The 27,508-nt window shown below is 39.5% G+C and overlaps 3 protein-coding genes across 5 annotated transcripts; 2 read left to right on the top strand and 1 right to left on the bottom strand.

Moving 5' to 3' along the window:
- The first annotated feature begins 147 nt into the window (after positions 1-147).
- Positions 148-6,413, top strand: tcp1 (t-complex 1). Its single transcript, XM_017486637.2, has 12 exons — positions 148-291; positions 837-922; positions 1,079-1,207; positions 1,479-1,576; positions 2,237-2,347; positions 2,505-2,686; positions 3,226-3,352; positions 3,715-3,890; positions 4,148-4,271; positions 4,382-4,574; positions 4,917-5,080; positions 6,010-6,413. Exons 1-12 carry the CDS (start codon positions 219-221, stop codon positions 6,221-6,223), a joined length of 1,677 nt encoding a protein of 558 aa, XP_017342126.1. The 5' UTR covers positions 148-218; the 3' UTR covers positions 6,224-6,413.
- On the bottom strand, positions 6,226-10,783 carry LOC108275719 (inactive serine protease 35). 2 transcript variants are annotated; one of them, XM_017486638.3, is made up of 3 exons: positions 10,648-10,783; positions 10,333-10,501; positions 6,226-9,074 (listed from the first exon to the last, which is right to left on the bottom strand). In XM_017486638.3, exon 3 carries the CDS (start codon positions 9,058-9,060, stop codon positions 7,864-7,866), a length of 1,197 nt encoding a protein of 398 aa, XP_017342127.1. In that variant the 5' UTR covers positions 9,061-9,074; positions 10,333-10,501; positions 10,648-10,783; the 3' UTR covers positions 6,226-7,863. The 2 variants fall into 2 exon arrangements, with proteins under 2 accessions (XP_017342127.1, XP_053542074.1); XM_053686099.1 differs by having other exon boundaries at positions 10,333-10,707.
- A 7,943-nt stretch (positions 10,784-18,726) lies between these two features.
- Positions 18,727-25,678, top strand: tent5ab (terminal nucleotidyltransferase 5Ab). Of its 2 annotated transcripts, none has more exons than XM_017486636.3 (4): positions 18,727-18,824; positions 20,154-20,223; positions 20,571-20,968; positions 22,294-25,678. In XM_017486636.3, exons 3-4 carry the CDS (start codon positions 20,573-20,575, stop codon positions 23,092-23,094), a joined length of 1,197 nt encoding a protein of 398 aa, XP_017342125.1. In that variant the 5' UTR covers positions 18,727-18,824; positions 20,154-20,223; positions 20,571-20,572; the 3' UTR covers positions 23,095-25,678. The 2 variants fall into 2 exon arrangements, with proteins under 2 accessions (XP_017342125.1, XP_047016533.1); XM_047160577.2 differs by lacking the exon at positions 18,727-18,824 and adding an exon at positions 18,848-19,759.
- Positions 25,679-27,508: the final 1,830 nt, after the last annotated feature.

Raw genomic sequence — 27,508 nt, 5'->3', positions numbered from 1 at the left:
GTAATACATCACGTCGTTTGACAAAAAAAATATACATTTAACTAAAAACAAACATACAATTTTAGGGTGTGTTTGTGTTTTTTACATACGAGCACGATGTTAATGTAAACGCTTTCCATGATCCGGTTCGGATTACTCGAACGTTCCAGATAACGCTACTTCCGGTTAGCTTTTACCCATAATGCAGCGCGGCTCCTTCTTTCTTCTCTCGGATCAAGATGTCGGGGCTGGATGGTCCGTTAAACGTGCTGGGGCAGAGAAGCACCGGCGAGTCCGTGCGGACTCAAAACGGTAACGTTTAACCACGCACAGTGAACAAATTATTCCTTTTAAAGTTAGCTAAGCTAAATAAATGGTAATATATATATATATTTTAAATATTAGTTAAGAGATAGCTAATGCGCGCGCCGGCCTCACATGCGGTTCCCTAGAAACGGATGCTAATCGCGTTGATAAATGTTGACTAAAAAGAAAGCGAAGAGACAAACTAAATTTTTTGACATGTTATATAGTGGAGTGTAGGCTACTTAGTTAGTTAGTTAAGCTCACTGTTTGCCGGCTACGCCCGTTATTTTAAGTCGCGGCCACTTAGCTAGCTTAGTCATGTTCATTTAGGCTTTATGGCTAAGTATCGTGAAATCTCGCGATGTTTTATTAAGGATGTGAGAATAACATGAAGACATGTAGGAACTCTTTACACAGTAAGGAATTTGGTAGAAATGTATATGACGTGAGTGATGAGTGTACAATATAAGTTTGTGCACATGTGGATGTGGAGCTCTGTGAGTTAATGAGTGTGCGTGAAATAAACTAAATAAACCTTTTTTGCGTTGCAGTGATGGCTGCGTCGGCCATCGCAAACATCGTGAAGAGCTCGCTGGGTCCTGTAGGACTCGACAAAATGTTGGTGGACGATATTGGAGTGAGTTTTTAATATAATCATCTTGTTCAACACGTCCTTGTACAGTTTGCACTGCATCATGTTACAGAGCTCGTGTGGTCGTAATTCACGTCAGACTACACAGATGTATTTTGTATGACATTGGAACGAAATAACCAGGATTGGTTCTTTGTTTAGGACGTGACCATCACGAACGACGGCGCAACTATCCTGAAGCTGCTGGAGGTCGAACATCCTGCTGCCAAAGTGCTGTGTGAACTTGCAGAACTGCAGGACCAAGAGGTCGGAGACGGGACCACGTCCGTGGTAAGACGTTCCCCTCAGTGATCAGGTGGTGTTTGTGTTGAGATAGATAGTGCGCGTGTGTGTCCTGTGTTAGTACCACCCCCTGTCACTAATCAGTGGGCATGGCTATGCTAACAGGACAGAGGAAGTGTATCGGTGTCTGAAGAGGCTGTTGCGTCTCTCCTGATGTCTCTATATGAACTGATACGACATGAACCACAAGCAAGTTATCAAACAAATAACTCCTTTAATTGAGCGTCAACATTAAGTTGGGGTGTGTGTATGTATGTAGGTGATCATTGCTGCAGAGTTGTTGAAGAGTGCAGATGAACTGGTGAAGCAGAAGATCCACCCCACTTCCGTCATCAGCGGATACAGACTCGCCTGCAAGTAAGAACACACACACTCATTTTTTCCACTCGTTTTTACATCCATTTGTTAGTCTTTTTCCCTTTTCGTGTTTGTTTCCCTCGTTCATTATTTTCCTTTTGATTTAAAAAAAAAATTCTGCTCTTTGCTTCTTTTCTTTGTTTTAGTTTTTTTATTCTTGTTTATTTTTTTGCTTTTAACCTAATTTTCTGCTTTTTATTCTTTTATTTTTCAACCTTAATTTTCCACTGCTTGTTTTTTAATGTTTATCTTCAGGTTTTTTTGTTTGGTTTTTTTTTTGTATAAATTTAAATTTTATTGCATCAGTTTTTCTTTGTGTGTTTACTCTTGGTTTTGCTTTTGTTTGTTATTGTTTTTTTTTTTTTTTTTTTGTTCTTGTTTTAGATTTTCCTTTTAATCATGTTTCTATACTTTTCTGGAGTTTTTTTTCCCTTCTCATTCCTGTCCATTATTTCTTGTTCTTTTGTTTCTCGTTTTTTAATTTTCTTGTTTGTTTCATTTCTCCACTCTTGCTTCATTTGTTTTATTGAGTTTCATTTCACTTGGTTTTTTATTATTTAAAGAAAATGTACCTAGTTTTCTTACGTTCATATTTCAGGTTGGTCTTAATGCATTGTACATTTTATACTGATTAATTGCTTCTCCATGTGTGTGTTTCAGGGAGGCGGTGCGCTACATTAATGAGAATCTGACCATCGGAACAGATGATTTGGGCCGTGAGTGTTTGGTCAACGCTGCTAAGACCTCCATGTCCTCCAAGATCATCGGAGTGTATCCTCTTTGCTCCTGTGTGTTATAACACACAAACACACACAGTAGAATGTACTGATAGTCTGCTGCTCGTCATTAAGCCGTTTTATAATGCTGATGTGTACACTGTGTGTAAACACTGTGAGCCCTGTTTGACCCTTGACCAATGACCCTTCAGTGATTCAGACTTTTTTGCTAACATGGTGGTGGATGCTGCTATGGCGGTGAAGTTTGTGGACGGTAAAGGCGTGGCTCGTTACCCCATCAACTCCGTGAACGTGCTGAAGGCTCACGGCCGCAGCCAGAAGGAGAGCATCCTCGTCAACGGCTACGCCCTCAACTGCACCGTCGGCTCGCAAGGTACACCACCGTCATGATCGTAATCTCCCAGCCCAGTGTGTGCGCGCCCATTTCAATTGCTGCCACGCTGACTGTGTGTGTGTAGTTATACGCATGGGATAAAGTAGAGCTGACTCAATGCCTCATACACACACACACTTACTCTCTCCCTGTGTGTCTGTTGTGCTTCGAATCGTACACACTCCCGTTTATTAACCTTTCTGTTCTGTTCAGGTGAAAATGACTCCTTTTAGATGAGTGAATAATTACTTTTTCACACTGAGAAACATTGTGCTTGTCATGTTAAATAAAACTGTACTTTAGCATTGCTGTCACATCAGAGTACATGACCTGGGACAACGGGGCTGTTGATGATTGATTAAAAAAGCTCAAATCTAGATCTCTTAGTTGTTGGTAGGTTGGTTCTAGGTGGAACCCTTTCAGAAAGGATTCCAGAAGGAACCATTTCAGAAGGTAGTGAACATGAAAAGGATTTGTGTGTTTTTATTTAAGTGTGTGTGTGTGTGTGTGTGTGTGTGTGTGTGCGCGTGTGTGTGCAGGGATGGTGAAGAGGGTACAGAATGCCAAGATTGCATGTCTGGACTTTAGTCTGCAGAAAACCAAGATGAAGATGGGAGTGCAAGTCATCATCAACGACCCAGAGAAACTTGACCAGATCAGACAGAGGTATGTGTGTGTGTAAGAGAGAATATTTCCGACACACAGTGACGTGTGTTCATTCCCATTTCAATTGCTGCCACACTGACCGTGTGTGTGTAGTTATACGCATGGGATAAATCAGTTGACCTGAAATCTTGTGCACAGACATACAAACACACTACTGCGTGTCTGTTGCGTCTTCGGGCCGTACACACACACTTTAGTTCTTTGCACACTAAATTATAAGGTGAATTATCAGCTTCAACTCTTGTGTGATTTAACAGTGAATGTAAAGTACAAAGAACCTTCCAGAAAACAGACTTTAATTTCTTGTAGGTGATAAAAATCAAAACTGTGTGTTTAGTTTGTTGTATATCTCTCCACTTCAGAGAGTCGGACATCACTAAGGAGCGCATCCAGAAGATCCTGTTGGCGGGGGCGACCGTTGTCCTGACGACCGGTGGGATTGATGACATGTGCCTGAAGTACTTTGTGGACGCAGGAGCCATGGCAGTGCGCCGTGTGCTGAAGAAAGACCTGAAACGCATTGCCAAGGCAACTGGCGGTAAGCCACGTCCACTCAGGAAGTGATTCTGCACCATTTTTAAAAAATATTATTTTAAGTCCTTTCCAGACTTTTTTGTAATATTAGTTGGTGAAGGAAATGTGGAATCTTGATTAACTAAATCCAAGTTTAAGCTTTTTTTTTTTTTTTTAGTTTGGTTTCATTGAGTTTATATTTATTTATTATATTGTTTTATGTATGTTTTCATTCAATTTTCTTCTGAGAGTCATAAAGGATTTATTTATTTTCCTGTGCAGCCACCATTTGCTCATCTCTGTCCAACCTGGAAGGTGAGGAGTCGTTCGAGGCGGCCATGTTGGGTCAGGCGGAAGAAGTTGTTCAGGATAGGGTGTGTGATGACGAGCTCATTCTCATCAAGAAGTAAGAGCCAGATGTCTTAACACAGCTCCTTATACTGCACACATGCATCACTTCTATATTAGTGATATTTTTTAACACTACTCTCACTGTGTGTGTGTGTGTGTTTTTAGTACGAAGGCTCGCACATCAGCCTCTATAATCCTGCGTGGAGCGAATGACTTCATGTGTGACGAGATGGAGCGCTCGCTGCATGATGCACTGTGTGTGGTGAAGAGGGTGCTGGAGTCCAAATCCGTGGTTCCAGGAGGGGGCGCTGTGGAGGCGGCTCTGTCCATCTACCTGGAGAACTACGCCACTAGCATGGTGAGCATCAAACCAGCTGTGTGTGTGTAAAAACATGCCAAAAATCATTTTTGTTTCATGGTTTGTTCATTTGAATTTGTGAACTGGTTCATATTTGTCTTTAAGCACTGTTTAATAATACACATGACAGAAGTCGTGACCTGTCTGAGTATTTTAATTCGTTATAAAAATGTCTAGTAGGAGTAGAAGTGAAAGCAGCTGGAATTATTCATGTTTGTTTTCATTATTTAAGAATTTCATGATTATGCAGCAACATGTATGTTTTTTGTTGAGGGAGGGTAGAAATTGTGAGATGAATGAAGTTAATTTGTCTTGTAATTGTGTGTTTGTGTGTGTATGTAGGGTTCACGGGAGCAGCTGGCAATTGCAGAGTTTGCTCGTTCGTTGCTCGTCATCCCTAAAACGTTGGCGGTGAACGCAGCGCAGGATTCCACCGATCTGGTGGCCAAACTGCGAGCTTTTCACAATGAAGCACAGGTCAATCCCGAACGCAAAAACCTCAAGTGGTGAGTTACACAACACAAAAAACGTGTCGCTCACTGACCCTTTTCCATATTGACGGAACTGTTTGACTCGTTGAGTCAATTAACTTCTTTGCATAATATTGTATTTGATTATGCAAATCTATTCATAAGTGATTCTGAATCTTTTTCTATTTGATTTATTGAGCATTGTCATGTGGTTCTATTTATACGTGACTCTCAAGGAATCAAATAGATATAGATTTGGATGTAACACTTTCTATGTGATTCTTTGAATAATTGTTTGACCATTTGGTTCTATTTACACGTGACTCTTTAAGTCTATTTAAAGAATCAAATACAAGTATATTCAAAGAGTCACAGACTAATGAATTCAGAGTCAATTCAGAGTTGCATGTAATCAAATACAACAATATTCATGAAATCAAATTGCAAACCTGTTAGATTTTATTTATGTGTTTCTTTAATTGGCTCTTTGAATCTATTTGATTTTTTGTGTAGAACTGTTTAAATGAACTTTGAGCCTTTTCAAAGAATCGAATAGATTCATAGAGTCGATTCAAAGTGTCATATCAAAAGCTCCAAATGTTTAAACAGGCAATATGCAAATAGAAATAGATTGTGAATAAATGGACTCAATTTCTATATGACTCTTCAAATCTTTAAAATGTTTAACCTAACCCTATATTAAAACAGTAAACTCATGGCTCAGTGATTCTTACACACACAATTTAAATGTGATTCATAATTTCAAAGAGAGTCTTACAGATACAAGAACGAGCCAACAACATTTTTAATAGATGCCAGAATGTCACTGTGAACTGTGTGTGCTTTATCTTTGTCCTTGTTTGGACTAACACGGATTTTGGACTGCTGTCTGCGTTTGTGACTCGTTTGGAAGACACTTCTGCAATGTGAAAACTAAACAGAACCGTGTGTGTGTGCGCACGCAGGATCGGTTTGGACCTGGTGAACGGAAAGCCGAGGGATAACAAGCAGGCGGGTGTGTACGAGCCCACAATGGTCAAAACCAAGAGCCTGAAATTCGCCACCGAGGCGGCCATTACCATCTTGCGCATCGACGACCTCATCAAACTCTTCCCTGAGCCTAAAGAGGGCGGGTCTTCGTACCAGGACGCCGTTCAGTCAGGCTCTCTGGAGGGGTAAAGCCCCGCCCACTCCGTATTTATTAACATCCCATGTTATAGCGGTTGTAGCTTAGCCCATGCACTTAGCTTGTATTTGTTTTTGCTACTGCAGCAACATAGCTTGCTGATAAATCACCTATAATGACCTGTATTCCCCTTTCTCTGATCTGTATTAAGGAAATAAACAGGAAGTGGTTGTGTACGACTGATTCACCTATTCATGCAATTCATTTGTCTAAATAAACACAAGCTATATACTAACCAGACTTAAAATGTAATAGTTGTGCATAATTATATTAGGTAACAAAAGCACCCTTTTTGCCATGTTCTGGAATTAACATTTGGGGTTTTTTTTTAGCACCGGTTCATGATATGTTTAAGATAATATGGTTAATGTAAACAAAATATCAGCACCTGTGCTCCGTTTGAGAGGAGACCCCCTATGTAGGCACCATTTCTGATCTAGGAACAAAAGAAAGTGTTCACTTTGAAAGATGGTGTCCTAAGGTGTGTCTTCAGAGAAGGGATTCCCATAATTCTTTTCATTGTGTTTTATGAAGTTAAAAAGGGGAGGGGGAGGAAGGACCGAACTGTCACTTCTGTACAACTTGGTATCAATATTGTGAACACAATGTTAACGATCACTTAAAGGTTTTTTGTTTAGTTTTGTTTGTTAAATATTTTGTTCCTAAATGCATTCAAATAATAATCTTGAGATCTTTTTTGATGCATACAGTGTTCAAAATGACACGCCCTACACTGAAGTGTCTACTGTAGTGTGACCGTGTCCCAAATCAAATTGAAGCCCACTGATTCTGAAATCTTTGACTGTGTGATGAGCTTATGTGATATACTACACAGTGGTACTTCCTGTCCTTTATAAACATGAGCTAAACTACGCAGTGTAGCTGAAGATGGCATGTTGGTATTTCACACAAGATAACCTGAGGTGGAATGTTTGAATTCAGAAATGACGTTTTAAAAACACGCACCTTTGTGTTCTGCATTTTGTAAGTCCCTACCCCTACATACACGCTAGCGAGCGACAAGTTGCATTGGCAGATTAGGAAATCAAGCGAAATGTACTGGCAGCATACACATTCGCCAGTCACCAACGATCTCTGATACTTCCTTAAAAGATTTATTTCTTCGTAAGGTCTCTAATGAAAGGTTCTGTGTGACAGGATAATATTAAACCAAGATGATGATAGGTTTTTCTTGCATTTGTGTCAAACAGGAACCAATAACAGGTAGGAACTAAAGTTGTGAGAGAGGAACTGAAGATAGGTCAGATCGCGTGTGCTGTAGGGTTGGTCTGAGGAAATCATTTGAGCTGATTTTTGGTTAGTGAGTCATACCTGATTTGCATGAAATTGAGAGAATCTTAAATGTCTCTGGTTAGCAACATATAGAGAATGAATGATAGCTGGTCACTTGCGAGTGTGAGCTCAGGGTAAACGCGGAATTGTACCAGAAAGCTGGAAGTAATAAAGATGTTGATGTAATTCTACTTTCAGGTTTAAATGTATAAATGTGCACTAACTAAAGAACAGAATACATATGTGGCTGATGGACTGCATTTGTGATAAAGTGGAATACTGCATAAATTCTGCTTTTCACCTGGAAGAAATTTTAGCACTCGACATTGACGGTGTTGTCTCAGTTTGAAGTGCACTGCTTGGCCTTTCCATGGATCCAAAGGCAAATCTGGGCGAGCTTTGCCGGCGTGATTCTCACTGCTATGTTGTAGTCCACCTGTGTGCCGTTCCCTTCCTTCACGCTCCTGTGTCCCGAAAACACGCCGATCACTTTCCTCCTCCATTTCCCCTCAGCTTTCGTAGGTGTCTTACGGAGTCTCACGTACACTCCTGCACCATTTGAGCCTCTCTGTGCGTCACAGTGCTGGTACATCAGATCGCCCGACTCCTGCATCACCGAGCAGAACCTGTACACCATCTTCCCCGCGTGGTCATCATCGAAACCGGAGAAGTGGATCCGTGTGACATGTGGGACCACACCCAAATCCATGTGCTTCATCAGGAGGCTGCGCTTCAGCTCCAGGAGGGCATAGTCGTAATCGAGCGTCACCTCCTTTCCCACGTCACTTATCCAGCCTCGTGGTACGTACGTTTGCTTGACACGTGTCCAACGGAGCCGTGGAAATTCCTGCTTGGAATTTTCAAAGGATTTCTGCTTGCTCCGATTCTTCCTCTTCTTTCCTTTTCTCTTCTTCTGTTTCCTCTTACTTTCTCCCTCCATTTTGTTTCTCCTCCTCCTCCCAGTGTTTCTCCGTAGCTTCATCGCACCCACACGCAACCTCTTTAATCTCCTACGGTATCCACGACCGTCATGGACGCAGTGTGCCGCTGTCAGCACGTGTTTGGGTGACACTAAAATCCCAGAGCACCCCATCGAAAGCTTCACTGACGCCGAGAATGGGAAGTTGGTGACGAAGCGCTTGTCTGCCATGACAAAGCGCCCGTCTGTGCCATACACCTCCCGTTTCCTGCGTGAGAGAACGGCGAGAGAGGAGGACGAGGTGTTCCTCACATCCTGCAACTCCACCTCCGTCAGAGTCCGAGTTCCGTTCTCGTAAAACGTCTCGTAGGCGAGGAGACGCTCCAGTTCCGTGGTTCCAGGTTCTGGTAGGTTCCTCTGGCACTCGATCCCACATACTGCATCCAATTCTCCAGATTCTCCATCACTGAATGTGGGGCTCGGGAGTTGCACCGTGTTCCTGTCCACAAGCAGAGGAACGTTATTGCCACTCCAGCTGTGGAGGTCCTTATTTACTGCAAATGAAAATGGAACCAAGGGAGTGATGGTGAGCAGGAGATAAAGAGAAAGATGAAACATTGTTCTTCCTCAACCTGAAAGAGAAAGAGATGAGAAGACCATGAGAAAGCATAAGCTGAACAGGACAAAAAGAAGTCGGTTCCGTGTTTAAAATCAGGTTGGTGACTATAAGAGGCAGGTTTCCATTGCAGGACCTTGCTCAAGAACTCTCCAAAGAAGTTTAGAACCCAGATGTGAGTCTCCTCCATGTTGTATTTTTCACTTAAATAACTCTTGCATGCTTGTGGTACTTTCCACATCAGTCTCAACAGGATGACAGAACAGGAACTCATCCAGGAACTGTGTGGTTCTCTTTAAGAGTTCCCTAAAAGGTTATGGAACGCTGTTGGAAACACCTAAAGCAAATCGACTGTGGTGTTCATTTAGGGCCAGGCTGACATATATATATATATATATATATATATATATATATATATATATATATATATATATATATATATATATATATATATATATATATATAAAATAATTTTATGAAAAAGTTGTGAAATCAGAGATTTGGCAGCTGTTTGTAAGAAATGCTGTGTAGTCGAGAAAAATGTGTTAATGGATTACAAAGGAAGTAACAAAAGTAAGAAGTCTCTCACACACACTGCAGGCAGCTGGAGTGAAAGCTGGAGCTTCTCACATGTATTAAACAATAACATTTTATTGGATCCTTGTTGCAGGACGTCTTGGTGAATGTGGTGTAAAAATGTTGTGCGGTATAGTGTGAATTAAATACGAGTTTTTCTGTGAACTAATGACACACCTGAAAAACATGTGCAGGTGCTTTTATCCATTTCATGCCCCTGACCCTGCACAGGTAAACACACATGAACAATGTGTCCTGTTTAAAAGCATGACCAATCATAGGGGAAACACACAACTATATATGCGTGTTTATAAACGTGTGAAACGTGTATAAGCGCGTCTGAAAACCACGTGTAAAATTCACACCTGCTGTTAATGATCTGATTGTTAATTCATGTGACTTTTTCCGTAAGGGAAGTGCTGAGAGCTACAGTAAATAACTGCAGTTAAATGTGCAATATTGATGAGATGATTTTTACAACTTTTTAAAAATGTAACAAATGTATATATTTATTTCATGGGATTGTGAGAGGATGAGGTGCAGAATCCAACTAAAGCAAGCGAACATAAAGGATGTAAAGAGTCTCCACTGCCTCCAATAATAAATCACTATTCTACAATGCCATCATTTCACAAATGTCCCTAATTCTCTGAATAGACACAGTTATACAGGATGAGTAAAAGAAGTTAAACACGTACCTCTGAGCTTCTCTGAACTGCAGATTTCCCAGATTTCGCAACTCAGGCGTCACATCAATGCCAAACGCGAGATATGGGGATATGGGAGTGAACCGGTTCTTTTGGATCGACTCTTTGGGAATCGATTCGCGAATCACAAACGATTGAATCCGGCGCCTCATCAGAAAAGCTGCAGGGTTTAACGTGAAGAAAACTCGTCTTAGTGTACAAAAACAACGTCCAAGCAACACGAAACATCTCTCTCTCACACTTTACTCATCATAAGGAACAAAATCAGAAACGAAAGACAAATAAAGAGCAACGTTTTTGTCTCACTTTAAATGAGAGTCTCTGTGACACAAGCAGCTTGAATCATCTTCCTCCAAATTCTCTGGATTCTTCTGCCTCCAAAGATACATCGAAGCCAAACCTCCTCCTCCTCCTTTTCATCCTCAGCAGTTATACAAACCTTTATTTCATCTGCGTTATTGATAATAATATATCTAATCTATAAAGCCTGCTAGGTTTAGTTAGTTAGCCTATACTAGCCAGGACTGCTAAGAGCGTTGCTAAGGTTACAGTGTTCACATCGCCATTTTCCTCATACTAGCACGAATAGGACACCAGCTAGCGATTTTTCAGTTAAAAAAAAAAAAACCTGTGTTTTGTTATTTTTGTACACAACTTTACACTAATGCACACAGATAACTTGGGTGTGTGTTGTTAGTATATTTTCTGTCAGTGAGCTCCAAATTTATCCTGCATTTATCCCAAATTTATCTTTGAGCCCCTGTCCAGCCACATCTAAAATGAGGACTTTTGACTTTATCCCATATCTCTAAAATAAAATTGCCACCACTTGAATTAGATCCTAGGGTTTTCTTTATTTTCATGAGGAACCCCCCCCCCCCCCCCCCCCCCCAATCTGTGGAACTATAACAATCGTTATAATAAAATCAACAGTGTGTATTGAAAAGACGTTAGCTAGATGCTAATCAGGCAGAGGTCGTTTGAATGGTAAAGGAATAATCAGAGTAATTAGCACTTCTCTTCTCATATTTGTACATATTGAGGTTGGATCTGAAACCACCGTGCTGTATTCCATAAAACAGCTGTTGTTTTTTGGTCTTTATGAAAGAAAGCACTCTGGACCAAACTAATGGCAGAGATACATAAGTAAGGAGGTTTGTAAGCAGTATGAACAGAGATGAAGTTTTCTGGGGCTTTTTTTTTTTCTTTTTTTTTCTTTCTTTCTTTCTTTTTTTTTTTTTTTACATTAGTGATTGTTTTCGTTTGCAGAAAGGCTTTTGGTTTACACTGCACAACCACAGATAGGAAGACAGATCACTTCCTGTGTTTCTGAGAGACTTTTTACATACACACAAACACTATAAGCTCCTGAGAACTTTAGACGAGTGACAGCTTTGAAGCTTGATCCTAAAAGTGTGTGTAAACTAACATCCTCTTACTGAGGAGCACTTGTGTTGGTTAGTGAATACACATACCGTTTAATGAAGGGTTCCTGAAGCTAACACACACACACACACACACACACACACACACACACACACACACACACACACACACACACTCACTCTCTCAGAGTGTCTCAGATCATCAAAACTTCCCAAAAGCACATTAAAAAGCTTTTAGGGGTAGTAAACCCATTAGTCAGATGTTTAACAAATAAAATTTAAAAGAGATAGATAGAGAGAGAGAGAGAGATAGAGAGAGAGAGAGAGAGTTAGTCTAATCTAATACTAATCCTTATCTCAATATACTCACATTTTTTGAATGATAATCCCGATCTCTATAGCAGTCTAATCCTCATCTTTATTCTAATATTTATCACAGAGATTAGCATTAGATTAGATATTTTCTAATATATAATCAAATCCTAATCTCTATGATAATCTAATCCTAATGTACGTTTTCATGTTTATGATGATCTAATCTAATGTAATTCTAGTCTCTACCTTAAAACTGGTACTAGATTAAGTCGAGGTACAAGTTAATCCTAATCTAATCTAATCCTAATATTCACCTTGGTATAATTCAATCTTAACCTCTACCCCATTATAATTGAATCCTCACCTCTACCCTAATCTAATCTAATCTAATCTATTTCTCATGTTTACCTTGATCTAATCTAAAAGCCTGTTATAAACAAAGCCTGATCAAATCTCATTTTAACATCTAACCTAATCCTTTTATCCAACCTTCACACTGGTGTAAATGACTGGTTACAGTGGCACAAGGGGCAGGAACTGGAACTTCTGAGACTCTGAGAATAATGCTCTGGAGCCCCTTATTTTAGGTTAAAGCTAGCTAGCTAACCAGTTGTGTGCTAACGATGGATTCACAACAGACAGCGATGCAGGAATGCTAACAAAACTGAGCGAAATACAGTACAGTTGGGGTCAGAAAGTCCTGCAACTGCTGGATCTTTGAAAACAAAGATCCTAACCCGACTTATTGTTTACCACAGAGAGCGTACGATGCTAGCACAGTTGCGAAAACCACACAGCTAACAACTCAAATATTAGCCAATTATTTTATACATGATGCTACGTTTTGCTGAGGGAACAAGCACCATAACGCCTCCATATATATTTATAAATGTCATTATTTTCATTGGCAGAGAAATCTTCCAGTCTGATATGTGTGTTTAACTCCCAGACGTTTCTGGGAAAAAGCTCTTCCCCATAACAGCAGAGCTCCTGGCTGAGCTGGTGTTATTATTTCAGTAATCACATACTGAACTGCTACTTCATGTCAGATTTCTCAACACAAGCCACATTTTTCTCTCATTCGCTCATGAAGAAAATGGAGCATAAGGCGCTTATCTCTATAGTTTATCTTCACATTTCATTCTTCAGTCCTCCTTCTCTTTTTCCATCTTTTATTTAAATCATGACTCTGTGCTACAACATGCGTTGACCTGAAATATACCCTCCTCTTCTCTTCTAGAGAGCCAGCAGAGAAGCAACTCCTCTTCTTTTCTATGAAAAAATTGGCTTATATTTAAAGGAAAAGCCTTGGTGGTAACCAATACCACCCCCCACCCTCCCTCCCCCAATCCATCCATCAGTGAGGAATTAACCCTGTGGAAGTCATCCAATATAAATCCATCTGTTCATGTGTAAGACTGAAATTATTATTATTAATTGTTTAAACATTATTTTGCGCTCATTCCAATGTGTTATCGTTGCTGCAGTAACAGCTTATTCAGAATGGTCTACATATAGGGATAATCATTAAAATGGTGAAGATTCCTGTAAGGAAAAAAGTCTCCAGTGTCAGTGCTTTGTAAGAGTCAGAGGTAAAGCTGTAACTTTAAGTTTTCCCGCATCTTCAGTACAAAGTTGTATAAACAATTGTTTATAGCTGCTATAACATAAGTGACAACAGGAACTAACTTGTTTCACAACATTAAATTGATAAAAAGTATGACATGGCATTCTTTAATAAATAAAATATTTGAATTGTAGGCAAATTGTTTTGGTGTAAAAGGAATAAAAATTGCTGCTATAAAAAAACTAAAAACTTTGTTGTGGTAAACTACACGCCCAAACCGCACTCTCATACCTGCAGTGTGTGTGGGCATGTGTGTGTGTGTGTGTGTGTGTGTGTGTGTGCGTGTGTGCGTGTCAGTCTGTGTGATATTAAAGTTTATATTAAGATAAATAAGGTTTTTCCTTCCAAGTCATGACTCAGTGCTGAACTCGGAGGTTGTTCCAGAGTTCGGATAATTTTTTAGCTTTAAACTGGAAAAGGGAGTGACATCGAATTATTAACATGGCGGCTCCTTTACACACTGAAAATCATCACACACACACACACACACAAACACACATGCACACACACACAAATGAAACTTCACTACAATTCACAACAGGTCAATTAAGACCTCATAAATCAAGCTGCGAATGAAAACATATTTGATTATGGGTCATGAGATTACCATGTTACAGCAGCGAGACAGAATCTGATTATAAATCTGCATCCCTGCTCTGAACAAACTCTACTGGACTGTACTTAACTAAAAACTGATAGGTAAATATCATGCATATTATTAAGATGACAACGGAATACTATTAACTGTATAAAATGATTTTTAGGATGGATTACACTATTTAAATACCATTAATTGTTATTTGGAAAGTTCAGAAATCCACGCATGCTGAAATTTTAATATCTAATGACATTCAGATTTTCTAAATGTTTCTGCTAAGCAGTTATTGTGTGAAATGATGTAGGAAATGTGCATGAATACTTGCATATTTTTTATTATGTTTTCCAGTGGTCCATTTGTGCATCTGTCTGAGATTCTCGTTAGCACGATCTCACTAACTAGTGGTTGAATGTTTGTAGGAATGTTTATAACCAGCAGATGAACTGATTAGAATTTGCACTTGATCTAAACAGGGTCAAGGTCAGAGCAAGGTCAAATGTCTGAGATAGCCTTTCCTCAATATGTTCCTTCCTGTTTGAAGTAAGTTCCTGTTGGTATTGAGTTCTACTTGTGTTAAACCTGCAGTTTTTTTATTCCTCTTATATGACAGCAATTTATCAATGAATATAATTTATTTAAGCAATATTGCAGGAGCAGGATTGTAGTTATACTAAATATGCAATATATCAGAACTTTTATCCAATAGTTCTATAAACAAGAAATGAAAATTGAATATTGTCTCATTTTAGACACAATATGACAAATGTCCTGTTTAGTTTTGCTCCTCTACCAGAAATAGATCCCAAATAAGCCTTACTTTATAACTTTATAATGACTAACTAGCTAGCTCACATGGATTTGTACATTCCCGTCAAAGGTTCTTCTGGTAAAATTAGCTTCCCTCCTTTTTTTTCCTCTTCAGCTGACAAAGTTTCAAATTTTAACTCAAAAGTTATATTCCTGAACAGTACTGTTTGCCACGTCTGCTGTTGATGTCACTAACTTTACCATAGTAACCTAAAGTTCTTCGAAGGAACTGGGAAGTTGAATATTATACGTTGAACCAGACGAGCGGAGTGATACATACAGTACCGTTACAAGGAAGTATAGGCACTCTTGGAACATCACTTGACCAATCAAATTGATGAACCGGAACTAACTGTTGTATAATAAAGAACGTCATACTTTTCCTACATTTAATGTTGTGGGATGAAACAAGTTAATTCCACATTATTCACACGTTATGGCAGCTATAAACAGTCGTTCCCTCACCAGCCCTCTCTCTTTTCTCTCTCTTCCCAATAAACCACAAGTGTAAACTCCTCTGTCCTGAAGACTCAAGTCTTGCAGATGTTCAATAAAATTAAATGGAACTATAAACAGTTAAAGTTCAACTTGTTGGTTATTAATAAATTAAAAATTGTAACTGTTGGCAACTTGCCGGGATATAAGAGGAATCTCAAAAACTACTTAAAATATTTGCATTTAAAATGTATTTATTTGTTTATATATATATATATATATATATATATATATATATATATATATATATATATATATAATACTTATTATTATTATTATTATTATTATTATTATTATTAATATTGTTTGCAGATGCAGTTCAAAGACTTTTAAACAGTCAGAGCTTCAGCAGTATTCTCAACACACACGCCCTTGTGTATGCATGACTCAAACACTGCACATTAAGATTATTAGAAATGAATAAATGATCGTGGGCATGCTATAAACTTCTATATTTTCAGTTAGATTTTTTAACAAAATAATGATTTGGATGAAGCTGTAAATAACAACTTTTTAAAAGTGTGTTTGTGTTAAACCACAAAGTTTCAGGAAATGCACTCGGCTGAGGTTGCACTAACTCAGCAAAAACACATAAGCCACTTTACTTCCTCTCATGGGTGCCATGACAACCTGTCTGTCCATCCCCCCACCAACTCCCATCACAACATACTGCACATGATTAAACACTAATGAGGCACTCGTTTATTTACTTTCAATTAACGCAGTCCATATAAATAATAACTTCTCCACTTTTCCTTCTCTCTCGTTAAGTCAACTCGTTAAGGCAACAACAACAAATTTATTAAGTTTAATGAATTTATAAAAAAAATATTTAAAAAAAACTGTATGTATCCTCTCAGTGACATTCTGCACTAGACCAAAATGATGGACCACCAAGTGAGTGTCTCAGTGATCCCAACCAGTGCCCCAACTGTATTCTCCTAATCTCAGTGCTATTTCTTATCATGAATTTATGATTTTGGATCACAGTTGAGTGATGATGGTGTTCACAGTATGTGCACTATATAGTGAATAGGGCAGGTGGTTTGGGAAGTTCACACTCATTCTTCTCTTTGTGATTCTCCAGTGTATTTTAAATAGCTGGATTTTTCAGTCTTATCCTCAAAAGGCCAGTATAGCTGCAGGCTTTCATTCCAGCCAAATTGGAGACACAATTGATAGATGATTGGAAACTAAGATGAACTGATTGAACAAGTGGAAGCAGGTGTTTGGCTGAAATGAAAGCCTGCAGTCACACCGGCCCTTTATGGATAAGACTAAGAGCGCTGGTGTAGGGTGTAGGATGTATTGTAGAGTGTACAGTATGGGGAGTAGGGTATAGGAAGTAGGGTGTAGGATGTAGGGAGCAGGATGTAGGATGTAGGGAGCAGGATGTAGGGTGTAGGGAGTAGGATGTAAGGTGTGGGGGTATAGAGTGTAAGGCGTAGGATGTAGGGTATGGGGGGTATAGGGTGTGGGGTGTGGGGTATAAGGTGTAGGGTATAGGGTGAAGGGAGTAGGTTATGGGGAGTAGGGTTTCGGGTGTAGGGTATAGGGTATAGAGATTAGGGTATAAAGAGTAGGATGTAGGGTGTGGTGTATATGGTGAAGGGTGTAGGGTATAGGGTTTAGGGTGTAGGGTATAGGGAGTAGGATGTAGGGTTTGGTGTATAGGGTGTAGGGTATAGGGTGGAGGGTATAGTGAGTAGGATGTAGGACGTGGTGTATAGGGTGTAGGGTATAGGGTGGAGGGTATAGTGAGTAGGATGTAGAGTGTGGTATATAGGGTGGAGGGTATAGTGAGTAGGATTTAGGGTGTGGTGTATAGGGTGTAGGGAGTAGGGTGGAGGGTATAGTGAGTAGGATTTAGGGTGTGGTGTATAGGGTGTAGGGAATAGGGTGGAGGGTATAGTGAGTAGGATGTAGGGTGTGGTGTATAGGGTGTAGGGAATAGGGTGACAAAGCTTAAAGAGGCATGATGGTGCAATTCTGTCTGGTTAAGCTGAGTAAACTTCAAGAGGAAGTGCATGTTCCTCTTATGGAGGTCATACAGCACTTCAAAACTGAAACACACATACACACATACGCACACACACACACACAAACACACACACACACACACACACACACACACATAGAGCTTCTGCTTTTTTAGGTATTCTGTCAAAACAACCTGGTTCTTTCTTTGTATATGTGTGTGTGTGTGTGTGTATGTGTGTGTGTGTGTGTGTGTGTGTGTGTGTGTGTGTGTGTGTGAGAAAGAGATGGTAACACTGATAGGGATGTTTATAACGCTGTGGTGGTCAGATTCACGGCACACTTTCTTCTGTTATGTTTTTTGTAGTAGGAGACAATGCACACACACACACACACACACACACACACACACACACACACACACACATACACACACACACACACACACACACACACACACACACTGTCATTGTGATGGTATGTTGGTAATCTTGTGGAATTCTGATAATCAGTATCGCTACATGAACAACATTTAATAACATGGTGCTAATTCATGATAAGTTCTGATAATTTATGCTAATTTGTGGTGACTATTAATGGTAATTTCTTTTTCCCCTTTCTAATACTGATATAATCTCTCTCTAGTGATTTATTGATATAATAAGTAAAGTTAATAATAATAATAATAATAATAATAATAATAATAATAATAATAATAATAATAAGTAAGTTTTGTTTTAGATTTTAAAACAAATAAAGTAAAAATAAAAATATTACTTTGTAAAATCCTCTTGTTTTATTGCTCTCTCTCTCTCTCTCTCTCTCTCTCTCTCTCTCTCTCTCTCTCTCTCTCTCTCTCTCCTCTAGAGGGCCCTGCAGCACAGTTTCTCATTTTCCACGCAATAATGAAGTCACCGCACTTTTTAAATTTAGTAATAATTTCATCAAAAGTAAACAATAGCTGATTTGTAACTTTTTAAAAATGTAAGATAATTTAATAAGTTTTAACTAAATCGTGTGTCTCTGTGTTCTATAACCATGAATAAGTATGCATTTCTGTTAATGCAAAGCAAAAAGAAATAGAGGAAGAAAATTATTTAAATTAATTAAACCGAGCCGTGTTTATCAGAAGTAGGCGGGGCTTCACGGATGCCACTTCGCTATTGGCTGAATGAGCTGTCAATCACAGGCTTCAACACAGTCTTTGCAAGAGTAGAGCGAGAGAGAGAGCAGATGAGTGGAGCAGCAGCTTAGAGGAGACAGAACTCACTACACAGAGGTAAGTAAGAGTTACACACACACACACACACACACACACACACACACACACACACACACACACACAGCTTAACTATAGCCATGTTTTGTGTTAAGATGAAAAGTGTTAATGATTCTACACACACTGACACTCAAGACAGACAGACAGACACACGCACAGACACAGTACAAGTAAGTTAGTACAGCATTAACTCCTGCAGTGTTTGTGTTAATATAACACATTTACACTGAACACACACACACACACTCACTATCAATAGACTGTACAGGTGTCAAATTCAATACTGTTCACTTGTCAATGTTGTTTGCATCAATACTACAGTGTAGGTGTTAATTACTGCAGAGGTTAGTTCTACACAGTGGGTGTGTAGAGTGTTAATACTGCATGCATTAATTCCATACTGTAGTTGTTAATTAATTCCAATGATGTAGGTGTTAATTAAAATGCTGCAAGCATGAGTTCAGTGTGTGTTGAATGTTGTTGGTGTTAATTCATCATTACAAATATGAATTAGTGTTTGCAGTAATTCTACACAATTATTTATTACTTTAGTACTGTACATGTTAAGTCAGTACTGCATATGGTAATTGTACACCGTAGATGTCGACCCAGTACTGTGTTAATTACAGTTACGGTGTGTGCGTGTTAATTCATCAGTGCGAAGTGAATTCAAGTACAGAATAATTCTGCACTATAGGTCTCGTGTACTGTAGGTGTTAATTCAGTTCTCTTTATTTTAATAATGTACGTGTTCATTCAGTATTAGAAGTGTTAACTGGCTAAGTTAATTCTGCACTGTTGGTGTTAATCCAACACTGTACATTATTCCAATACTGTAGGTGTTAATTCCATGCTGCAAACATGAATTAACATATGCATTAATTCTACGCTACATGTGTTCATTCAGCACTGAATTCTACTTAATGCTGCACTGGGTGAGAATACTTATGCATTTATTTTCTAAATACGTGTGTTAATTCAGTAGTAGTAATGTGGAAGAAGACTATGTGTTTATGCTACACTGGAGGTGTTAATTCTACATGTTGGTGGTTTCCTGTGTGTATAACCTGTAAACCTGGAGTAATTGAGGATGTAACTGATGAAGCAAAAAGAAAAACAGAGCTGTAATTAACACTCCGTCCTCAACACTGTGATTATCATTAAGTGGTGTTTATCTACCTGTGTACATGTACCTACACTCTATGTCCATTTCTCAAGCATTCCATCACTCTGCAATAAGTATTGGCACCCCTCTACTCCCTCTTTTAATAGGAACAGGACCAAAACAGAATCAGATATTAACTCTGACTTTTTTCTTTCTTTCTCTAGTGCTGCAGTCATGTAAAGGCGAGCGTAGAGGATGTCCACTGAAGACCGTCCTGCATCAAACAGAGAAAAAGTAAGGAAAGGGAAATGCCCACACTGAACCGATCCACTGAACACACACTGAGGGAAAGTTCAGATTAGATGGAACAAGTTAAAAGAATTGATTCTTTTACTCGTTCTCATTTGTTATTGAACCCACTGATGATAAAATGTTTGTAAAAGTTTGGATTTGTTATTCAAGTCAATGCTTCATTCGCTTAAAAAGCGTTTAATGAAAAAGAATTGATTCAGTTGACCGGTTTATTCGCTCAGGAAATTACTAATAACTATTTTTTTAATTGAAAAATGACAGCGATAGGTTTGATTTATTGGTTTTTGACATTGTGAGCCTTGTTAAACTCATTATAAAATCTTCTGAAGACATGGACGAGGAGCGGAAGGAGAGGAAGCGCAGCAGCGTGCTGAACTGGGAGCAGGTGAAGCGTCTTGACACCGTCCTCACTGAGTCCATCCCCATCCACGGCCGATGGAGTTTCCCCACGCTGCAGATGAAGCCGCGGGACATCGTTAAAGCCGTGCGATGCAGAATGGCCGAGCAGAACATCTGTGTACGCGAAGTTCGGCTAAACGGTTCGGCCGCTAGTCACGTCCTGCACGAGGACAGCGGCTTAGGATATAAAGACCTGGACTTGATCTTCTGCACCAAGCTCAAGGATGAGCTGGACTTCCAGACTGTCAAGGACATAGTGCTGGATGCTCTCCTGGACTTCCTGCCCGAAATAGTGAACAAGACCAAAATAACGCCATCCACGCTAAAGGTAACTCAGCTCCGTCCTCAAACACTCGTTTGTATTTTACTAGAACATTGACAACTTTATGAAAGACACCTGACTGGTAGAACAGAGAAAATGCATTCGAATGACACGTGATGTTCGTGAATATTTTATTGTTGAATGTTTATATGGAGTTATTCCTGTGTGCATTACCTATGATGCAGTGCTGGTGCACAGGTTCGACACTGGAGGTTCCTTCTATAAATATTACCATATCAATGATTACACACACTTTTTAATCCATTTATGTAGCTCATTGCTATCCATGTCCCTGATGAATTCAGTTCAATTCAATTTTATTTGTATAGCGCTTTCAATGGACATTATCTCAAAGCAGCTTCACAGAAACATATAAACACAGGATACAGATTTTAAGTGTGTGAATTAATCCGTAATGAGCAAGCCAGTGGTGAGGATGGTGAGGAAAAACTCCCTAAGATGTTAAGAGGAAAAAACCTTGAGAGGAACCAGACTCAGAAGGTAACCCATCCTCATCTGAGTAACAACGGATAGTGTAAAAGCAAAGGAAAGTTCATTATGGTTTTTACATGAAGTCTGTTTGTTGAACTAATCCACTGTTTAAAGAAGACCCTTTAAACCCTTAGAACAGACGCTTAAAGAGCTGCTACAGAAAATTTATCAGCACCTTAATGCTGTAATAACACATTCGAAAACTTGTGGGTATGTGGAAGGAAGCGGAAGTGATAAGGGAGAGAAAAACACTGGGTTCTGCTTTCACAAGTCGCTCCTCTGTGTAGATGACAAGCGAATAGTTCACCACTTCAGGCTTGTCTGCGTTTTAACCGAATCCTCTATGCATGTTTTATAAACTGAAACAAACCTTTGTTTAGTGCAAACTGAAAAAATTCAGTCCAAGTAATAATAAATAATAAACGTCTCTCTCTCTAGACATTTTCCACTTTCTGGACTCGACGTGCAAACTCTCCTGCTGTGTCACGTTGCCTAACATGTGATAGTCATGTGATGAAGGAAAGAGTCTCAATCATAAACGTTACGTCATCCAGTGACTCTATATTCCTACACTGATTTACCACTTTACTATGTACACTCTTAGAACATTTAAGGGTTCTCCAAGAGAGACAACCAAAGACATGTTAAGGGTTCTAGACTTCTGTAGAACAACAGAGCTCTTTCCTATCAGAAAAGATTCCAAACTAGGACTCTTTCAGAAAGCCAAGAACCTGTTAAAGAACCTACTAAAGGACCTGAATCTGTGAATGTGTACAAGTTCAATACTTCATTTAAATTCTCTCTCTCTCTCTCTCCCTCTCTCTCTGTGTCTCTCTCAGGAGGCGTATGTTCAGAAGATGGTGAAGGTGTGTAATGACTCGGACCGCTGGAGTCTGATCTCTCTGTCCAATAACAGCGGGAAGAATGTGGAGCTGAAGTTCGTCGACTCTCTGCGCCGTCAGTTTGAGTTCAGCGTCGATTCCTTCCAGATCCGCTTGGACTCGCTGCTTCTGTTCTACGAGTGCTCTCTTGAGAACCTCATGAGCGTCTCATTCCACCCGTCCATCCTGGCCGAGAGCGTGTACGGCGATTTCTCCGAGGCCCTGGATCACCTCCGGCAGCGTCTCATCGTCACGCACAACCCTGAAGAGATCCGTGGTGGAGGCTTGCTCAAATATTGCCACCTGCTGCTGCGAGGCTTTCAAGCCCCAAACCGACAGGAAAAAGGCATCTACCGAGAGCTGCTGCAGCGCTACATGTGCTCGCGCTTCTTCATTGACTTCCCACGTGCATCTGAGCAGCATCGCAAGCTCGAGTCCTACCTCCAGAGCCATTTCGTCGGGCAGGAGGAGTGTAAGTTTGCATACCTAAGCATGCTGCATGACGTGGTGCGCGAGAGCAGCATGTGTCTGATGAACCGCGAGAGATGCCGAGTGCTCGAGATCATCGCTGCGATGGCTGTGAGAGCCCTGGCTGAACACAGCGACGTCCCGAATGTGGAAAATGTCACGTGCTACTACCAGCCCGCTCCGTACGTCAAAGACGGAAACTTCAGCAACTACAGCGTGGCTCAGGTGCAGAACGTGTACACCTGCGAAACGGACCAATCGGGACAAGTCTGGCTCTGTTTGTTCATCTGAGACACGTGCTGAAAATATAGTTTCCATGTCAACCAATCAAAGTGGAGCTAATGATGGACAGCAGCACAGACCAGTCAGAATGACTTCTCACGTCGGATGAGAAAGAAAATCCAACCAATCAGAGATCAGCGATTGTATAATGGACCAATCTGGACAGCTGTGGTTTGGTTTGATCTGCACAAATCCTTTTTTCCGAATTATTAAATCCAGTTTAATTCACCTGAAGCCACCAATTACAGAGCGGGAGCCATGTGATGAAACGCTTGGGTTTTTCTGACCTGAACGTTGAATTGTTGTACACTGCTTTTCATGTGCTTTAAAAATATGAATCAGAATTCAGAACCAGAACTTTATATGACAGATGGAGAAAATGGACCAATCGAGATGGGATGGTGGTTTGACACATGGGTGTTCTTTTATTGTTTTCAGAGAATTAGCATTACATCTATTTGGGACACCTTTTGGTTTGGTTTCTTCTGAGGCAAACAATCATGAAGCAGGGATCTAAAGTTGACATCAAAATCGACCAGTCACCATGACGTTGGTTTGGTTTGGTTTGGTTTGCTGGCCTGAGGGATTTTTTTGTTTTTAATTTCCAAGAGAGAAAACATGGAGAAGAATTCGAGTCCACACCTTTCTGGCTGTATAAGAACGTTCATAAATTACTTTTTACACAAGAGAGTAAGAGGGAGAACGCGATGGTGGGAGACGAGAACGGAGAGAGGAGAGAGAGAAGGTCACTCGGTTCAGTTTCCAGTGGACGCCAAACTCTGAAGAAACAGATCACACTGGCAACATGAGCCTGAGAGCTAAAACCGAGCTCTGATTCTGATTAGGAAAATAAAGAGACAGGACAGACAGAGAGAGAGAGAGAGAGAGAGAGAGAGAGAGAGAGAGAGAGAGAGAGAGAGAGAGAGAGGGGATATTCCTGCTAGCTTTGCTCTGGATTTAGTGCAAATATAAAAATGTCATGTTTCCACATTGCAGCAGATGTGTTCTCATTTTAGCATTAGCCAAACTCTAATATGCACGTATACTAAAATTGAGAATTTTACAGATCTGTCTGTGATTTTAAGATTTTGAGCCATTATTTTACACCTCAAATACAACTTTCCAATATACTATATATCTTTGTACATCTATAAACAACATTCTCGGGTATAATTAGTCGTATTCTTGCCAAAAAAAAAACCGTCAGAACTTTAATTCCAAAGTCTCAGAATGCTCATTATATTAATGCGGCTTATTCACTGACGTGATGTATGTATTGATTTTTTTCTCTCCTTTAATTAGCTTATTGACTGAAAGATATGATATAAATCCAGATGTGTTGCTATACTCCAGATGAGTTTTGATGATATTGGATTAAAAAAAAGAAAACTCATGATACTCGGCTCACTGGGAGTCAGGAGGGAGGAATAAAATAACCGAAGAGATTTTTTAAAAACAGAATTCTAAAACTATTCAAGTGCCTGTAACGCGATATGAAAAGACTCGTTTTAGTGTGTGTTTTTTAGAAAAATGCATTTGTTATGCATTATTATAATGATAAAGGAATATTAGGGGCGGGGTCTCCTCTGCTGATCTGCAAGGGCTGTTAATTGCATTAACAAAGGTGTGTGTGTAAGCTCTGTGTATGTGTGTGTGTGTGTGCGTGTGTGTACGATATGTGTTACTCCAGGACGCTCACCTCCTTCTGCATGACCTCAGTGAGCTCCAGCTAAGCTCAGATTAGTATGTAGAGCCAATGCCATTACAGCGGAAGGAGAAGATGAAAGTCATTTCCATTTGATTGCAGCACAAAATGTAAAATAACGTCACGTTCGTAAACTTTTTTTTAAAGTTTTCACGCCCAGTTTGGCATGCTACACATTACAGCATGTCGCTGTAGAGTTCTGGATGGTGATTGGTCAGAAAGTGTTGATTAGTTTTCTATAACAGCAGCTCTGACAGTAGTGAAGGTTTATATTAATGCGCTCGTTCTGATACGTTACCGTTTCTATGGTAACAGCTCGTTCACAGGGACATGTACATCGGACGCTCCACATAAATGGATTTGAAAAATAGTTAATACAGTGAAGTTTTCTCCAGAGTATGGAGATGTTTATGTAACATGTATGGAAGGAGTCTCCAGTGTCAGCGCTCTGTGACAGTCAGAGGTAAAGCTGTATAGGTTTTGAGACATTTTCAGGACAGAGAGAGAAAAAGAGATGTGTGATGTGTTTCTACAATGTGGATTTTCCCTTAATCTTTAACCTCTTTATCATCCTCGACATCTATTTTTGACTCCGCTGTTTTCTGTAATGTGATGCTGAACATTTAAAGAATATTTTCATGGTTTTGATGCTGTGAAAAGATAAAAATGTTACAAGTGATTTTAAAAAAATCATTACTGTGAGTTTTCTGAAAAATCTAGCTTTATTATTTTTTTCCAGCACATACTGGTGTGTTCATATATACTTACAGACTGTGTATTTGTGCAGTTGTATGTGTGTGTGTGTGTGTGTGTGTGTGTGTGTGTGTGTAATATGTCTATATCACAGGGTTTACCGTTAAATTGAAATTAAAGTGCTCTTGAAATTGAGTGAAGGTCATGATTTGTGTGTTTTTTTTTTATATCACTTTTTACAAGCAGTTACTCATCCATTACAGCATGTGTCTGGTTACTTCTAAACTAGGGATTAATCGATAGTGACTAGGGTATGTGGTTTGGGACATGCCCACAGAGCTTGTATCTAGTACACAGTACTTGTTGTTAATCTATACAGGTACATCTAGAAAAATTGAATGACATGGAAAAATTTTCCCGTAATTTAATTCAAAAAGTGGAACTTTCATATATTCTAGATTCAGTACACATAAAGTGAAATATTTCAAGCCATTTTTGTTTTAATTTTGATGATTATGGCTTAAGGCTCATGGAAATCAAAAATCCAGTATCTCAAAATATTAGAATAAAGAATTATAATGCAGAAATGTCGACCTGAGAAGATTCTAATCTGCTAATTAACTCAAAACACATGCGAAGATTTCCTGAGTGTTTAATCTCTGTCTGGTTCTGTCAGTACACACAACCACAATCATGGGGAAGATGAAAGTAAATGTTGCATTTCATTTGGAAATCAAGGTCCCAGAGTCTGGAGGAAGAGTGGAGAGGCACAGAATCCAAGTTGCTTGAAGTCCAGTGTGAAGTTTCCACAGTCAGTGATGATTTGAGGTGCCATGTCATCTGCTGGTGTTGGTCCACTGTGTTTTCTCAAGTTGAGAGTCAATGCAACGTTTACCAGGAGATTTTAGAGCACTTTATGCTTCTATCTGCTGATAAGCTTTATGGAGATGCTGATTTCCTTTTCCAGCAGGACTTGGCACCTGCCCACAGTGCCAAAACTACTAGTAACTGGTTTCTGAACATGGTATTGCTGTGCTTGATTGGCCAGCCGACTCACCTGACCCGAACCCCATAGAGAATCTATGAGAGACACCAGACCAAACAATACAGACGAGCTGAAGGCCGCTATCAAAGCAACCTGGGCTTCCAGAACACCTCAGCAGTGCCACAGGCTGACTGCCTCCATGCCACGCCGAGTTGATGCAGTAATTCCTGCAAAAGGATAAAATCCCTGACCGAGTAACAGTGCATAACTTAACATACTTTTCACAAGGTCGACATTTCTGTATTATAAACTCTTTATTCTAATATTTTGAGATGCTGGATTTTTAATTTCCATGAGATGTAAGACATAATCATCAAAATTAAAAAAAAAATAAAGCTTGAAATATTTAACTTTATGTGTAATCTAGAATATATGAAAGTTCCGCTTTTTGAATTAAATTACCGGGGGAATTTTTTTTTTTTTCTATGATATTCAACTTTTTTGAGATGCACCTGTATATTAGATTAGTGTGATACGTAGTGCTGCTGATTTAATGCGTGTCCATCGTAGGAAATAGGGATTAGGGAGTAGTGAATAGGGAGTAGGGCGCCTTCAGTGATGATGAACAAGGGGTTAGGGTGCACAAGACCTACATTATCTCATTATGTAGCTACAGAGATTGTGCTATATTTAGGGTTTTGTGATAATCACATTAACCTGCATCTCCTAATCTAATGAACTGCTTAACAGCTGAGAGAGAGAGAGAGAGAGAGAGAGAGAGAGAGAGAGAGAGAGAGAGAGATTTTTAGGTAAGAAGTAAAAAAAGGAAAAGTCTTATCTTGTCCACTTTGTCCTTATGTCTTGAAAGAAACCCATGAGGTAAATAATAATATGCAGTTATCAGAATTTGATATATTTATTTGTTTGTTTGTTTGTTTGTTTGTTTGTTTAATCAGTCAATACATCTCATCTGGATGCAGTTCACATACGGCCCAAATTATTCCCAGACTCAGTAAGCTTCGTTATGATGTTATAAATAA

The sequence above is a fragment of the Ictalurus punctatus genome, chromosome 15 (assembly GCF_001660625.3).
Source record: "Ictalurus punctatus breed USDA103 chromosome 15, Coco_2.0, whole genome shotgun sequence".
Lineage (NCBI taxonomy): Eukaryota > Metazoa > Chordata > Actinopteri > Siluriformes > Ictaluridae > Ictalurus > Ictalurus punctatus.
This window is presented reverse-complemented; position numbering and strand designations above follow the sequence as displayed.

Excerpts from the sequence above, each read along its gene's own strand:
- tcp1 (XM_017486637.2), top strand. The coding sequence starts at position 219 with ATGTCGGGGCTGGATGGTCCGTTAAACGTGCTGGGGCAGAGAAGCACC. Across the intron at positions 2,687-3,225 it reads CTGCACCGTCGGCTCGCAAG|GGATGGTGAAGAGGGTACAG; the intron begins GTACACCACCGT and ends GTGTGTGTGCAG. Across the intron at positions 5,081-6,009 it reads GAACGCAAAAACCTCAAGTG|GATCGGTTTGGACCTGGTGA; the intron begins GTGAGTTACACA and ends GTGCGCACGCAG.
- LOC108275719 (XM_017486638.3), bottom strand. The coding sequence starts at position 9,060 with ATGTTTCATCTTTCTCTTTATCTCCTGCTCACCATCACTCCCTTGGTT.
- tent5ab (XM_017486636.3), top strand. The coding sequence starts at position 20,573 with ATGGACGAGGAGCGGAAGGAGAGGAAGCGCAGCAGCGTGCTGAACTGG. Across the intron at positions 20,969-22,293 it reads TAACGCCATCCACGCTAAAG|GAGGCGTATGTTCAGAAGAT; the intron begins GTAACTCAGCTC and ends TGTCTCTCTCAG.